Consider the following 13,116-nt stretch of genomic DNA (forward strand, 5'->3'; position numbering starts at 1 on the left):
AGATAGGATCAGGGCGTAGGATAATTCTATCATCCAAAATCTGCAGATATGGCTGACATGTTGAGAGCCCGAATTTCCCCTTCTTTTAGCAGTGGTAATAGCGACCAGAAAGGCCACTTTCCAGGAAAGATTTCTAATTCCGATAATTGCTATGTGTTCAACGAGAGGGGATGTTAGACCTTTAAAAGAATAATATTTAGATCCAACAATGATTTGCTAAATCTTGGTCAAAATATGAACTATGCAGAAATCTGGACTTTCAATGTAGCAGGTCTTAGCCCTTTTTATAGACCTATCTGCAAAAAAAATCTAAGATCTGAGCTACATCTGGATGGCATAAGTCAGGGATATCCTCCTTACACGAGGACAGGAATTTTCTCCATACCTTACTATATATAGCATTGGTGACATCCTTCATGCCTGTCAGAAGAGTTTTAACCACGGTCTCAGATAGACCTCCAGCTCTTAAGACTTAGCTCTCAGAAGCCAGGCTGCTAGATGGAATTTGAGAGTTCTTGTGATAGACAGGACCTTGGTACAGAAGACCCAGGAATGATGGCAGGATCAAGGGTTCTGCTATTTTTAGGCTGTGGAGCAGACCACACCAAGCACTCTTGGGCCATAGGGAGCTACTAGGATTAGTGGGAGTTTCTCTATGTGAATCTTCTGAAGGACACTTGGGAGAAGAGCTATGGGGGGAAAGGCATAGGCTAGGGAGAAATGCCAGTTGTGAGCCAGGGCATCTACTCCCAAACTGGAATCTCTTGAATTTTGAGGAAAAAAAAAAGGGTTTTCGCTTTGTAGTTTTGTTGATTCGCAAATAGATCTACTTCTGGGCTGCCCCACAACTGTGATCTGATAGAATATTTCCTTGTTTAGGCACCATTATTGTGGGCTGAGATACTTTCGACTGAGAAAGTCTGCCTATATGTTTAGAGACCATTTTAGGTGATGGGCAGAGATAGATCGGACATGTCGTTCTGATCTTCCTTGATGACTCAAGTAGGCAACTGTAGTTATGTTGTCAAAATAAATTTTTATATTTGAGCCGCTTGGGAGAGGTTTTGATGCCCTCAATACTTCCAGGACTGATCTGCGTTCCAGAAAGTTGGATGAATGATGTCTCAGGTTTTTAGGCCAGACTCCCTGAAATGATAAATGGGAGACAACTGCTACCCAGCCCCTTCTGCTGAGATCTGTGGTGATGGCAGTCACAGGAAAGGGATGCCAGGCTACCCAGATTTAAATTTTTGCGGAGTCTCCATCAATTTAGTGAATGTTTCACTCTGATGGGCAAATTGATTTTCTTGTCTAAAGAGAAGGGGGATTGGTCCCATTCTGAAAGGACTACTGCTTGCAGAGTCCTTGAGTGAGCTTGTGCCCATGGAATTGCCTGGATGCATGAAGTCATGGACCCCAGTATAGACATTGCTGGTCTTATAGATACCCTTGATCTCATTTGAAATGAAGAGATCAGCATAGATTTTTCTGTGGAAGGAGAAATTACATCTGCTGACGTGAGTCCAGGAGAAATCCTAGGAATATTTTCCGGTGAGGAGTCAGATTGGTTTTCTTGAGGTTTATAATCCATCCGAATTACATGAGGGTCTGAGAAATTTGATGAAGTTGTCTAGAAAGAAGTGATGGTGTTGGAGCAATTACGAACAGGATGTCTAGAGAAGGTATTATATTCATACCTTGGTTTCGGAGGATCGCTATTCTCTCCACCATTATCTTCGTGAATATACGGGGAGCAGAAGATATTCCTAATGGAAGAGCATTGAACTGGAAATGTAGTATCTTGATTATGCAGGATGGCAAATCTGAGGAATTTTTGATTTTGTGAATGCACTGGGATATGAGAATAGGCATCCTGTAGATCGATGGTTGCAATGGAGTTGTTGTGACCTATTAGTGGGATGGATGATCTGATTGATTCCATCTTGAAACGATGATATACTACAAAACAATTTAGTGGTTTCAGATTTATTATAATTCAATAGTCTCCAGAGTTTTTTTTTTTTACAAGAAATAGACGGGAAGTGTGACCTTCCCCTATTTCTTTTACTGGAACTGGAGAAACTGCTTCCATCTCTTGTAACTTCTGGAATACCTTTATCGGGCTTGTTGCAACGTGATGGAGGGGAGAGAAGTGATCAACAATTTTTTGGGGGGTAAGCAGAAAACTCAAACTTGTAACCTTCTGAAATAGTTCTCAGGATGATCTATTCGCTTGTGGTGATCCGTTTCCACTGGGGCACAAATCTGGATAGCCTGCCCCCCACTCTTCTGGCATCATTACCCGTCCAGTTGCCCATTTTGGTTTGAAAAAAAATATTTCTTCCTCTACCTCCCCTTTGCATAACTCCAGCGACTGGTCTTTCCCTTTCCTCTATACTCTATAGTCCTGACTGTATTTTCGAAACGGACAACAATTTTTTTTTCTTTGTTATTTTTGGCTCTGGCAAGGTCTTTTTCTTGTCGGCAGCCTTCCCTAAGAGTATGTGCACACACACTAATTACGTCCGTAATTGACGGACGTATTTCGGCCGCAAGTCCCGGACCGAACACAGTGCAGGGAGCCGGGCTCCTAGCATCATAGTTATATACGATGCTAGGAGTCCCTGCCTCTCTGCAGGACAACTGTCCCGTACTGTAATCATGTTTTCAGTACGGGACAGCAGTTCCACGGAGAGGCAGGGACTCCTAGCATCGTACATAAGTATGATGCTAGGAGCCCGGCTCCCTGCACTGTGTTCGGTCCACTAATTGCGGCCGAAATACGTCCGTCAATTACGGACGTAAATAGTGTGTGTGCACATACCCTAATAGTGTCCAGAACAGGACCAAAAAGACATTCTCCTTGGAAAGGCAAGGCAAATAACTTCTGCTTTGAGAGTGGATCTCCGGTAGACATCTCAAGCCACAAAGAGCAACTGGTGGTATTCGATAGAATGACCGTTCTGGCTGCCACTTTGACTGATTCTGCTGACGCGTCTGCTAAGAACCAAGTAGCTTTCTGTAGGTGTGGTAGTGAGGCTATGATAGCCTCTCTGGAGGTACCTTCTTTTAAGGTGGCGCCAATATTAATTTGTCTAAGAACTGCTGAGGATTCCCAGGTCTTTTTCAACAAGCTTTCTACTTTCCTATCTAAGGGATCTTTGAGCTGAGAAGAGTCTTCAAAGCGTATTGTCGTTTTTTTTTTTACCCACTTTAGCGACCTGTATATCTATTTGGAGCAGCTCTGACCAACCTTTAATATCCTCTTCATCAAGAGGGAATCGGTCTTTTATTTCTTGGAGGGATAGCCTCTTCTCAGGGTGTGTCCATTCCTCTTCTATAACCGCTTTTAGGTTTTCATGAATAAGAAAAAACGAATCTTCTTCTAGGCCTAAGCCCTGCAAACATTTCATCATGTATAGAACGAGATTCACGAATCTTTGATGTTCATCGTGGTTCAACGGAAGATATTAGTCAGTAAATTCAGAAGAGAAGTAATATTTTTTAACCTCCTCAATCTCATGGGTTGACAATTCTTCTAAGTAGTCTTCTGACATAGAAGGAATAGATGAGTCGCTCTAAACTGACTATTTCCACAGTAAGCTTTCTCTTTAAGTGCAGGTGATGGTACAGGAGGACACAAGTTTGGGAAAAGGAAGCAAAGAAGGTTTGAACTCCCTGCTTAACAATACCTCTAATTTCATCAATTAAGGATGATTGTTCTTTCCTAATAATTTTTTTCTGACAGAGCTTTTTCATTAGCAGATGACCACTTCTTTCCACATATCGCACATTTACGATATTGACTCTTCCTTTTAGATGATGGTAGCTCTCTGGGAGTGTCCTACAAAACATATATACCCCATCACCAGATTACTTACTGGTGCTTGGAGTTTGCCAGTTTCAGAACCTAGCTTAGAGGTTGAATCCTCATCTTCTGTCATCATGGTTAGGCTGGGTTCACACGAGCACATTAACGTCCGTAATGGACGGACGTATTTCGGCCGGAAGTCCCGGACCGAACTCAGTGCAGGGAGCCGGGCTCCTAGCATCATAGTTATGTACGATGCTAGGAGTCCCTGTCTCGCTGCAGGACAACTGTCCCGTACTGTAATCATGTTTTTCTCTTGCACGTCCGGGACTTCCGGCCGAAATACGTCCGTCCATTACGGACGTTAATGTGCTCGTGTGAACCCAGCCTTATAGTCACAACGTCTTACCTGATGGAGATCTTTCTGTAGTCTGGCAGTGTTTAAATCCACAGCGAGGACTGCGTGCCAAACGGACTCCAGGTATCCGAGGGAGGAGTCATGTCCAGAGGAAGACCGGAAAAAACGTATTCTGCGCATGCGCGCAATCCTCCGGACCGGAAGTGCGTCAGACGTGGGACCGGAAGTGCGTCACTCGTACTCACGGAACTCCTCTAGGTGGATTAATGTGTGCGTCTCAAGGTGGCACGCACGCGAGGATCAAGGGGAGTCCGCCTCAGAAGCAAGGCTGGGGAGCTACAGGAGAACCGGAGCCTGCTTGTACAGCCGCCTCAGCATTACCCAGAAGCGCAGGTGAGATGGCACAAGAACAAGAGGTCTTACCTGGAGCTAGGGAACAGGCAACTGAACAGAAGACCAGGTTGAAAAGAAGAAAATGTTGAAGTCTTCGCTGCTACAAGAGCAGTATCCTCTTGTATGCCGCAAGCAGGGTCACTTCTTGGGGCGTAATTGGAGCAGTTTTTCATTGACTCCATTGAGAAACAGCTCCAATTACGTCCGTAATGGACGCCGCGAAAAACGCGTGCACTTGCAAAAACGTCTGAAATTTAGGAGCGGTTTTCGCCTGAAAACAACTCCGTAATTTCAGACGGAATTGGCGTTGCTGTGTGAACATACCCTAAAAGTCTGAACTATTACAATTTAACATTTTTGTTTTAACCCACACAGTAAAAACAAAAAAAACACAACAACCACAACCACTGTTTTGGTCACCTCATCTCCCATAAAAAAAAAATGGAATAAAAAATAAATAAATAAAGAAAGAGAGTGATCAAAACCTCGCATGTACCCCAAAATGGCACCAATAACAATTATAGCTCATCCTGCAAAAAAATAAGACCTCACATCGCTCAATCGATGGAAAAATAGAAAATATGGCTCTCAGAATACGGCAAGAATATGAATTTTCCTTTTAACAATTAGGGTAAGTTCACACAGGGCGGATACGCTGCGCAAAATGTACACAGCAGTTTTTCGGCCAGAATGTCCGCTGTAGAAAAAAAAAATGCTTATGTACTTACCCTTTGTTTCCCTGCAGACCAGCCTCCTGGGATGACGTTTCATCCCACGTGACCGCTGCATCCAATTATAAGGCAGTAGTGGGTTACATGGGATGAAAGGTCATCCCAGGAGGCCGGCCTGGACAAAGCAGCACAGAATTCAGGGTACGTATATGTTTTTTTTTTTTCTGGGATACGATTTATGCGGCGGAATCGCAGCTTTTCCGCTGCAAAAAACGGAACAGCTGCTATTTGTTGCGAGATCTACCTCCCTATTGAATTCAACGGGGAAAACATGCAAGAAAAAGTAGCGATTAAGCAAACACAATTGACATGCTGCCGATAAAAAACAAAAACGAACAGCAGATCAATTTGATCGTTTTTTCAGCTCATCATTTACGCAGCGTGTGGATGAGATTTGTTCAAATCTCATCCACTCTTCTGCTACTGTATTATGCTGAGGATTTTCCGCACCTAAATACTTTGTGGAAAATCCTCAGTATTTGCGCTACATGAAAACTTACCCTGAGTGATCGTATTGACCAGCAGAAGAAAGTTAATGTTTTTATTGCACGGTTAACTCCATAAAAACTAAACCCAAAACAAAAACAAAAACAATGGAGGAGTCGCTTTTTCCCCCCCATTTCACCCCACAAAGAATTTTTTTTCATGTTTCCCCAGTACATAATATGGTACAAAAAATGGTGCCGTGAAAAACTACACCTTGTTCTGAAAAAATAAAGTCCTCATACCCATTTTATCTACAGAAAAAAATAAATAAATTTATGGCTTTTGGAAGGTGGGGAGGAGTAAATCTTAATGTAAATTCCAAAAATCCAGGTGAGTGTCAAATACTTTTTCACAGCGCTGTATATGCGTCATCTGATAGAGCCATATTAGAGAGCTTACAGGCTCTGTACAAAAGGCTCCGCCGTGTGCATAAGCCCTTACTGTGTTGGAGTTGGATACAAGGTCTATACCTTATCATTCCCTTATATGTAGGTAAGTTAGTGCTCTAACTGTCGAATTCGTTCCTCCACCATGCTCTTCTGATGCCTCTGGTTTGTCTTTGGATTCTGCTTCCATCCTGTGGACTCTGTTCTATACAATTTTTCACTGGAATATTTTCTTCTGGAGTTGAAATTATCATCAACCTGGATGGGAACAAAAAGGACTATTACCAGAAGAGTGAAAGCGAAGGGTATAATAAGAAAAAGGGCTAAATATTTATGGAGCGCATAGTCTGGGCACATAAGCAATTCCAGACAAAATGACAGTCAAATATATATATATATATATATATATATATTTCTTTTGTAATTTAATTTTAGTGATTTGTCTGATCAGAATAAAAATTCAAAACACTGAATTAAACTAATCTAGAAAATGAAAGCCTCATGAGTCTTGTAACAAAGTAGAAATAGTTGTGATATTCAAAGTGGTTCCAAAGATATCGTTTAAAGTGCATATAAAAAATTTAAAATTTGACCTGGACACAGGGGCATCAATGACCCTTGGTCATGAAAGGGTTAATAAACCTTGTAGATGAAAGAAGCTAAAGAGGTTCTGCAAGTTTCTATAAACCTTTACATTAGGTATCCAAACTGTATGCAGAAAGATTCTGAAGACAAGCCATTAAAAAATACAAAAAAAAAATATTCTTGATATCTGAATGATAACGTAAAAAGACAAGTCTACTTTAAACATTTTAGGAGAGAAGCCAATTGTGAATAAAATAAATACATTTTTTAAAAAAAGTATAAGAAAGGCACAGTTGCTCTCAGAGTTGTTCATTATAAAAAAAATCTTAGGACTTGCCAACCATTCAGTTTCGTTGGTGAATCGATCAGTTTTGAGATTTGTTTTTGGTAAATTTAGGGGCCTCTGTGCTCTGAAAGCTTGCATATAGAACTTTTATGGTTAGCCAATAAAGGTATCATACCTATTATACTTTTGTCTTTTTTGACACAAAAGTATTTAACATTTCATATTGTCTCTGGCTAACACGGTACTACACTATTTTTTACTGTACTTGGTAAATTTAAGCAAATTGTCAAAATAGATTCTCCCAACGTATAGGCTGGAAAATCTGCACATCATGAGAAACACCTCGCTCATTTCTAGAAGCCAATATAATGCTGGTAGAAGCTGCTGAAAAATAAACAGTCACCTCTGTTACGTTGCCCTCACGGAGGGCAGTATAAATTAGCAAGATACATTGATTTCTTGCCATGCACATTAATAGGGGGCAATCTGTCAGGCAATCTGTGGCGGCTGGGCGAGCAGCAGCTCATGGAAATGCGTGTGCTGCAACGTTTAAAAAGAGTAAGTTATCCGAAAACAGCAATACATTAGCATATAATTGCCAAACCGCTGAAATCAGCATGTACGCCACTCCTTTATGCTGCTCTCCGTGAGGCCACCATAACAGAGGTGACTGGTTGCCTCTAAGAAAAATGTATAAAGAATCCCTCTAGCAATAAACATTTGAAAATAACTAAAATTAACTAATTGACTACCTACCTCAAAACTAGAGCGAGTCCAGGAAGCTTGATGTCCTGATGTTACAGATACATTTGGAGAGTTTCGTCTCGCTATAATTTCTGTTGCACTTAAACTGCTTTGGCTCCTTTTAGAGATAAATTCTGGGGTAGTACTATAACTGTTTATACTTGAACTTTTATTTCTTGAATAAAGCTCACTAGCACGTGACCTTGGAGGATTATCATCAAAACAGGATTTTCGTCTGCTCTTGGAATCCATGTCTTCCTTTTCATTACAAAGTCTGTCCAGTTCCTCTGTGGAACCAAAAACTCCTTTCCTCCAAGAGCTTTTACTTGTTACACGTTTACTGTCAAAATGATTGGTTCCTTCAATGTCATGACTTTTCCATGTGACGGTTTCTATACTTACATCTTTGAACTTTTCTTTTATATTACTTTGGTCCATGTCCTTTTCTGCCACCTTTAAGATCAGATCATCTTTGTTTAAAGAGATTTCAAGTGGGACACTGATGTTGTTTTTAAGCAATGGCTGATCATTTGCAGACAGTCTAATGTTACTCGTGGAAGTATGTCTCTCTCTGGTGATCTCATCTGTATTTGTGCGGGAAGACGTCGGTTCAGACGGGTAAATTTTTATACTACTCACTTTGTTAGGTATTCGGTTCACATCGGAGCTTGACCTTGCTCTACAGTCACCCATAATTTCTTTCACATCTCTTTCAATTATAATAGGCTTAATAACCATAGTGGACTGTAATGCTTCTCGTGGACTGCATGATCTTGGTGATATTGCAAGGTGAGAATTTGTTTCTGTATTTTCAGAAGATATTTTCCTAGAACGTCTGGTTTCCTTTTGACTGAAATAACCTGGATTCTCAAAAGAGGAATGCCTAGTACTATCTAGGTTTAAGATTTTTTCTTTAGAACTGGACTGTCTCTTGGTGTGTAGTCCTGCAAGCCTAGCCCTTTTCTCAGGTTCTCTGTGGTCTGACGTTTCTAAAATATGAGGTTTTTCAGGAATTTGTGGTTTTAAGGCACTAACTCGTGTTTTATCCCTACTATAGTAAGATCTGTGTGTACTTGAGGTTTGACTCATAAGTGGATCAGTTTCCTCATGATTTGAAATAGCAGATTTAGTGTTTTGTTCAGCAACATTTGTGGCACTATCCTCTCGACCTAAAACACCTCCATACCTGGAGAGTCTATCCGGAGAGGACTTTTCTTCCAAATCTCCTGCATTCATCTGTAATTTTGATTCAAATACCATGTCCGTGTTTGCTTGAGCATTATTAAGTTCTGGACTGAGGTTACTCAATTCTGGGTGTGGTGCGGAGGTTAAAAAGCTGTTCTCCGTTGGAAAAGTTTCCTCAGCGAAAACTATATTCTCAGGAGGGTCACCAGTAGTCCCTTTTTCAACTTCGTTTTCCGAAGAAATCTCCTTCTTGGAGTAAGCTTTAACAGAATAGTCTTCACCAAAAAACCTCATAGATCTGTCTGTCTGCTTTGATGGAGACCCCCTCCAGGACTTTTGAGGGGCTTGTTCTTGAACAGCTGGTGGATACCGACTTAAAACGGATGGCTGGTCTTTAGATTTTTTAGCATCATTATGCACTATGCTGAAATCTTTACCACTTGAAAGATAAGCGAGCACTACTTTTTCCTCTTTCTTTAGATCTCCAGTTGTATCAAGAGTGGATCTTGAGGTTTTTCTACTGCTTGAACTAGAATTTGAAAGTTGTCGTTTATACACAAATTCCGAATTTCGAGACCTTTCAATTCTCAACTGTTGAGGTGATAAATCTTGTGTGGTATATTTTGAAAGAAGAGGCTCAGGAGATGCAACTTTACTTTTTGGTCTCTCATTTTTAATTCTACTTCGAGATATTAGGTCTTCACTTTCAAGAACCCCATTTTCAATCTCTTTATACCGACTAGTTTGCCTTTTTAAAGTCTGCAATTCTTCAGTAACTAGTTTGGTTTTATTCTGTTCATCAACATAGCGGTCTTGTAATTCACCATGTTTTTCTTTAAGCTGTTTCAATTCCTGCTCAAGTCCCTCATAGTGTTTGAGCTGATTCTTAAGCTTCTCAATTTCTTGGTTAAGTTCTTTTATTTTGTTGTCTTCTTGGTACTTGTTTTTTTCATTTTCATTGTTGCTGCTTTGCAATGATTTAGAGGTTAGGCTGTCTTCAATCCTGAATTTATGTTCTACATGTTGATCAGGGGATCTCTCCAAAACATTGGATTCATTTCTACTTTGCTCCCCTATGATTTTCCCTTTTAATTCCAATTGCTCTTTAAGATCCAAAATTAATTTTTCATTCTGCTTTTCTCTTTCTAACAATAGCTTCTTTTCATTAGCAAAACTAAGACCCAAAGACTTAATTTTCTCCAGCTCACTTGTTAAAAACTGTTCAGCTTTGTCCAGTTTGCCTTCAGAAGATTCCAGTTCTTTAACTCTGCTTTTAAGTATTTCCAGTTCAGAAAAGAACTTCTTAGACATATTTTTTTCTTCATTCAAACTGAGGCTAAGTTGAGTGCAGTCACTTTTGCTCTTATTGAATGCCTCTTCTAGCTTCTCAAGCTCACCCATTCTTTTTTGGAGCTGCTCAATTTCCAGTCTAAGTTCTCGGGTAACATTTTCCTCATTTTCCAACTTCTCTTTTATCAGTCTACACAGATCCTCGGCTTTCTTCACTTCTTCATCTTTACCCTCAATCTTTAGTACTCTTTTTCTCAAAGCTTCCACTTCTGCTAACATGCTAGAATTACTCCCCTCCGCCTGTATAATTTTATCCTGGAGGTCCAGAACTTCATCTTCAGCTTTTTGTAGATTCCTAGTTGCTTCTTCCAAATCATCCAAACGTCGACTAAGACTTTGTAGTTTAAAACGGAGATGACGACTTGATTGCTCCATTTTTATTTCCACAATAAGAATTAGAACTCTGGAAAGAGTCTTTAATAGTTCAAAGTAGTTAAGGTTCCACTAGCTTCAGAATTATCCTTTCTTCTTGATGAAGCACACTTTGTAGGACATCCAGAGAGCATCTTAACCTACAGAAAATACAAAAAGTTATAAGTTATATTACATCACTTTGTTCAGAATCATATGAAATTAATACTTCTGTACATGTTCAACGTAGTGTGATATAACCAAAACGTATGCACAATTATTAAAATAGTAGGCATTTATTTTATGACCAATGTTAAATGGCATCCAAATGCGAATGTTGAGTTTGCCAGAGGGGAAGACACTCTTTGATGTGGCCCTCGACTCGGACTTGTTAGGGATGGTGGTCTGTTCTTTGAGGTCTATATGCATTGATGAGGTATACGAAGAGGTTTTCCTGAATAATATACAAAGCTTACAACCTGGTTAGGGCTGGGCGATTTAACACTATTCTCGATTCTTATTTTTGTTAAACTAAATTTAAAAAAAATAAAAAATACAAAGACAGGGTATATATGGTACATTGCTATTAAACAATGTACAGTATATATGGTGTGGTGCATATATGAGCAGCAGGGGAACAGGGAGACCGGAGGTAAAATATACATAAGGCCCCATTCACATCACTTTCACTACGGTTAGCGTGTATGCCAGGAAAGCGACAGACGTACCCGCTTAATGTGTCCTTATGTTTACAAATAGCCTGGTGTAAACTCTAATAAATTTGTTGGACGGCAGTGGTCACTTTCCAGACATGACGCCCCTTTCTACAAAAGCGTCACGGGTGGCGCAAAAAAGGGAAAAAGTCATAATTTACACAGCAAACTGACTTCTACGCCAGAAAACTGGCGTAGAAAGGTTGATAAATTACCCCATAGTCTATGATTTATAACTGCTCTTTAGACATAACTTCTGTGGCAAGTCAAACTGCGTTTTAATAGATTTATGATCAGTAGTACTACACAGAACCGCCATGGGGGCAGGGCCGGCAAAGATTTCACGATTCTGGGCAAATCCAGAATTGTGCAGACTTGAAATGGCGAATTAATTGCCTAGCCCTAAGCGGAGTAGACATGCATAATTAACAAGGATTTTACACAAAGCCAGGGTTCACTTCTTAGCAGACAATCACTAACATGCTTTAAGCAGCAGGAAACCTAAAGAAAAAAGGAGTAAAAATGCAAAAAATATTATAATATATATATATATATATATATATATATATATATATACACATACACACACTATATATATATATATATATATATATATATACACACACACACATATACATACACACACACACACACACACACACCTCTCTATGTAGCGCCCAAATGATTACTTTCTTTTAATATATTCTGCCTGCAAATAAACATTTTGTTAAGTAATCAGAATTCTCAGTTCTCAACTACATACACTCAGATGACTGCATGACCTGAATCAGCAATTATATGACACTGTAAACCCAATCTGTTAAGACTGGTGCGGAGGAGAAGAAAACAGAAAAAAAATAGCTCAAGCTTACAATTTTAGGAAGGCATAGATATTTGATCGGCTTACTTTTGCTAGGTCTTTCTTTTGAGTAAAACCTAGCAATGGGGTTCTTTTGTACCCCATTATTTGAATTGGAGGCAGAGCTTGACTGGGACCAGGTAGTTACTAAACACCATCACTGTACAAAACATTAACACCAGCCATGTTTCCTTTTTTTTGTGCTTTCCTCCCAGCATTCCAAGAATTATAACTTTTTTTTATTGTTCCACCAACATGGCTGTATCAGGGCTTGTATTTTGCGGGAACGAGAGATTACACATATATATATTTATATATATACACACATACATATACATACACACACACACACACACTAGTCCAGAATTATTTGGACAATGACGAGTTTTGGCATTTTGGCTGTTTACCAAAACAGATACAGTTATATAATCAACATGAGCTTAAAGTGCAGACTCTCCGTTTTAATTTGAGGGTATTCACATCCTAATTTGAGGAAGGGTTAAGGAATTACAGCTCTTTAATTTGTAGCTGCCTCTTTTTCAAAGGACCAAAAGGTAATTGGACAATTATCTCAAAAGCTATTTAATGGCCTGCATGGGCTATTCCCTGGTTAATTCATCATCAATAAAGCAGGTAAAAGGTCTTGAGTTGATTCCAGGTGTGGCATTTGCAAGCTGTTGCTGTGAACCTACAACATGAGGTCAAAGGAGCTCTCAATGCAAATGAAACAGACCATAATTAGGCTGTAAAAAAATGAACAAACTTAGTAGGCCCCTTTGCGGGGGAACTCACGGCGGCAGTAAAATGGCAGAGAACGTCACATTGTACCCCAATATAGACGTTAGGCCCCCAGTGATTTAGTGCCCCCTCCCAAGTAG

The 13,116-nt window shown here is 39.9% G+C and overlaps 1 protein-coding gene across 2 annotated transcripts in view; it reads right to left on the minus strand.

The window, feature by feature from the left end:
* The window catches only part of LUZP1 (leucine zipper protein 1), a 111,377-nt gene that overhangs the window by 4,114 nt on the left and 94,147 nt on the right, over positions 1-13,116 (minus strand). Inside the window, exons 3-4 of one of the 2 annotated variants that reach the window (XM_075853200.1) lie at positions 8,183-10,827; positions 6,250-6,423 (exon numbers count right to left, since the gene is read on the minus strand). In XM_075853200.1, the coding sequence (XP_075709315.1) occupies positions 6,277-6,423; positions 8,183-10,690 (2,655 nt within the window). In that variant the 5' untranslated portion in view covers positions 10,691-10,827 and the 3' untranslated portion in view covers positions 6,250-6,276. Of the gene's footprint in view, positions 1-6,249; positions 6,424-7,792; positions 10,828-13,116 lie in introns of both variants that reach the window. The other variant, XM_075853199.1, reaches the window with a different exon arrangement.

The sequence above is a fragment of the Rhinoderma darwinii genome, chromosome 2, assembly GCF_050947455.1.
Source record: "Rhinoderma darwinii isolate aRhiDar2 chromosome 2, aRhiDar2.hap1, whole genome shotgun sequence".
In the NCBI taxonomy this organism is placed as follows: Eukaryota; Metazoa; Chordata; class Amphibia; order Anura; family Rhinodermatidae; genus Rhinoderma; species Rhinoderma darwinii.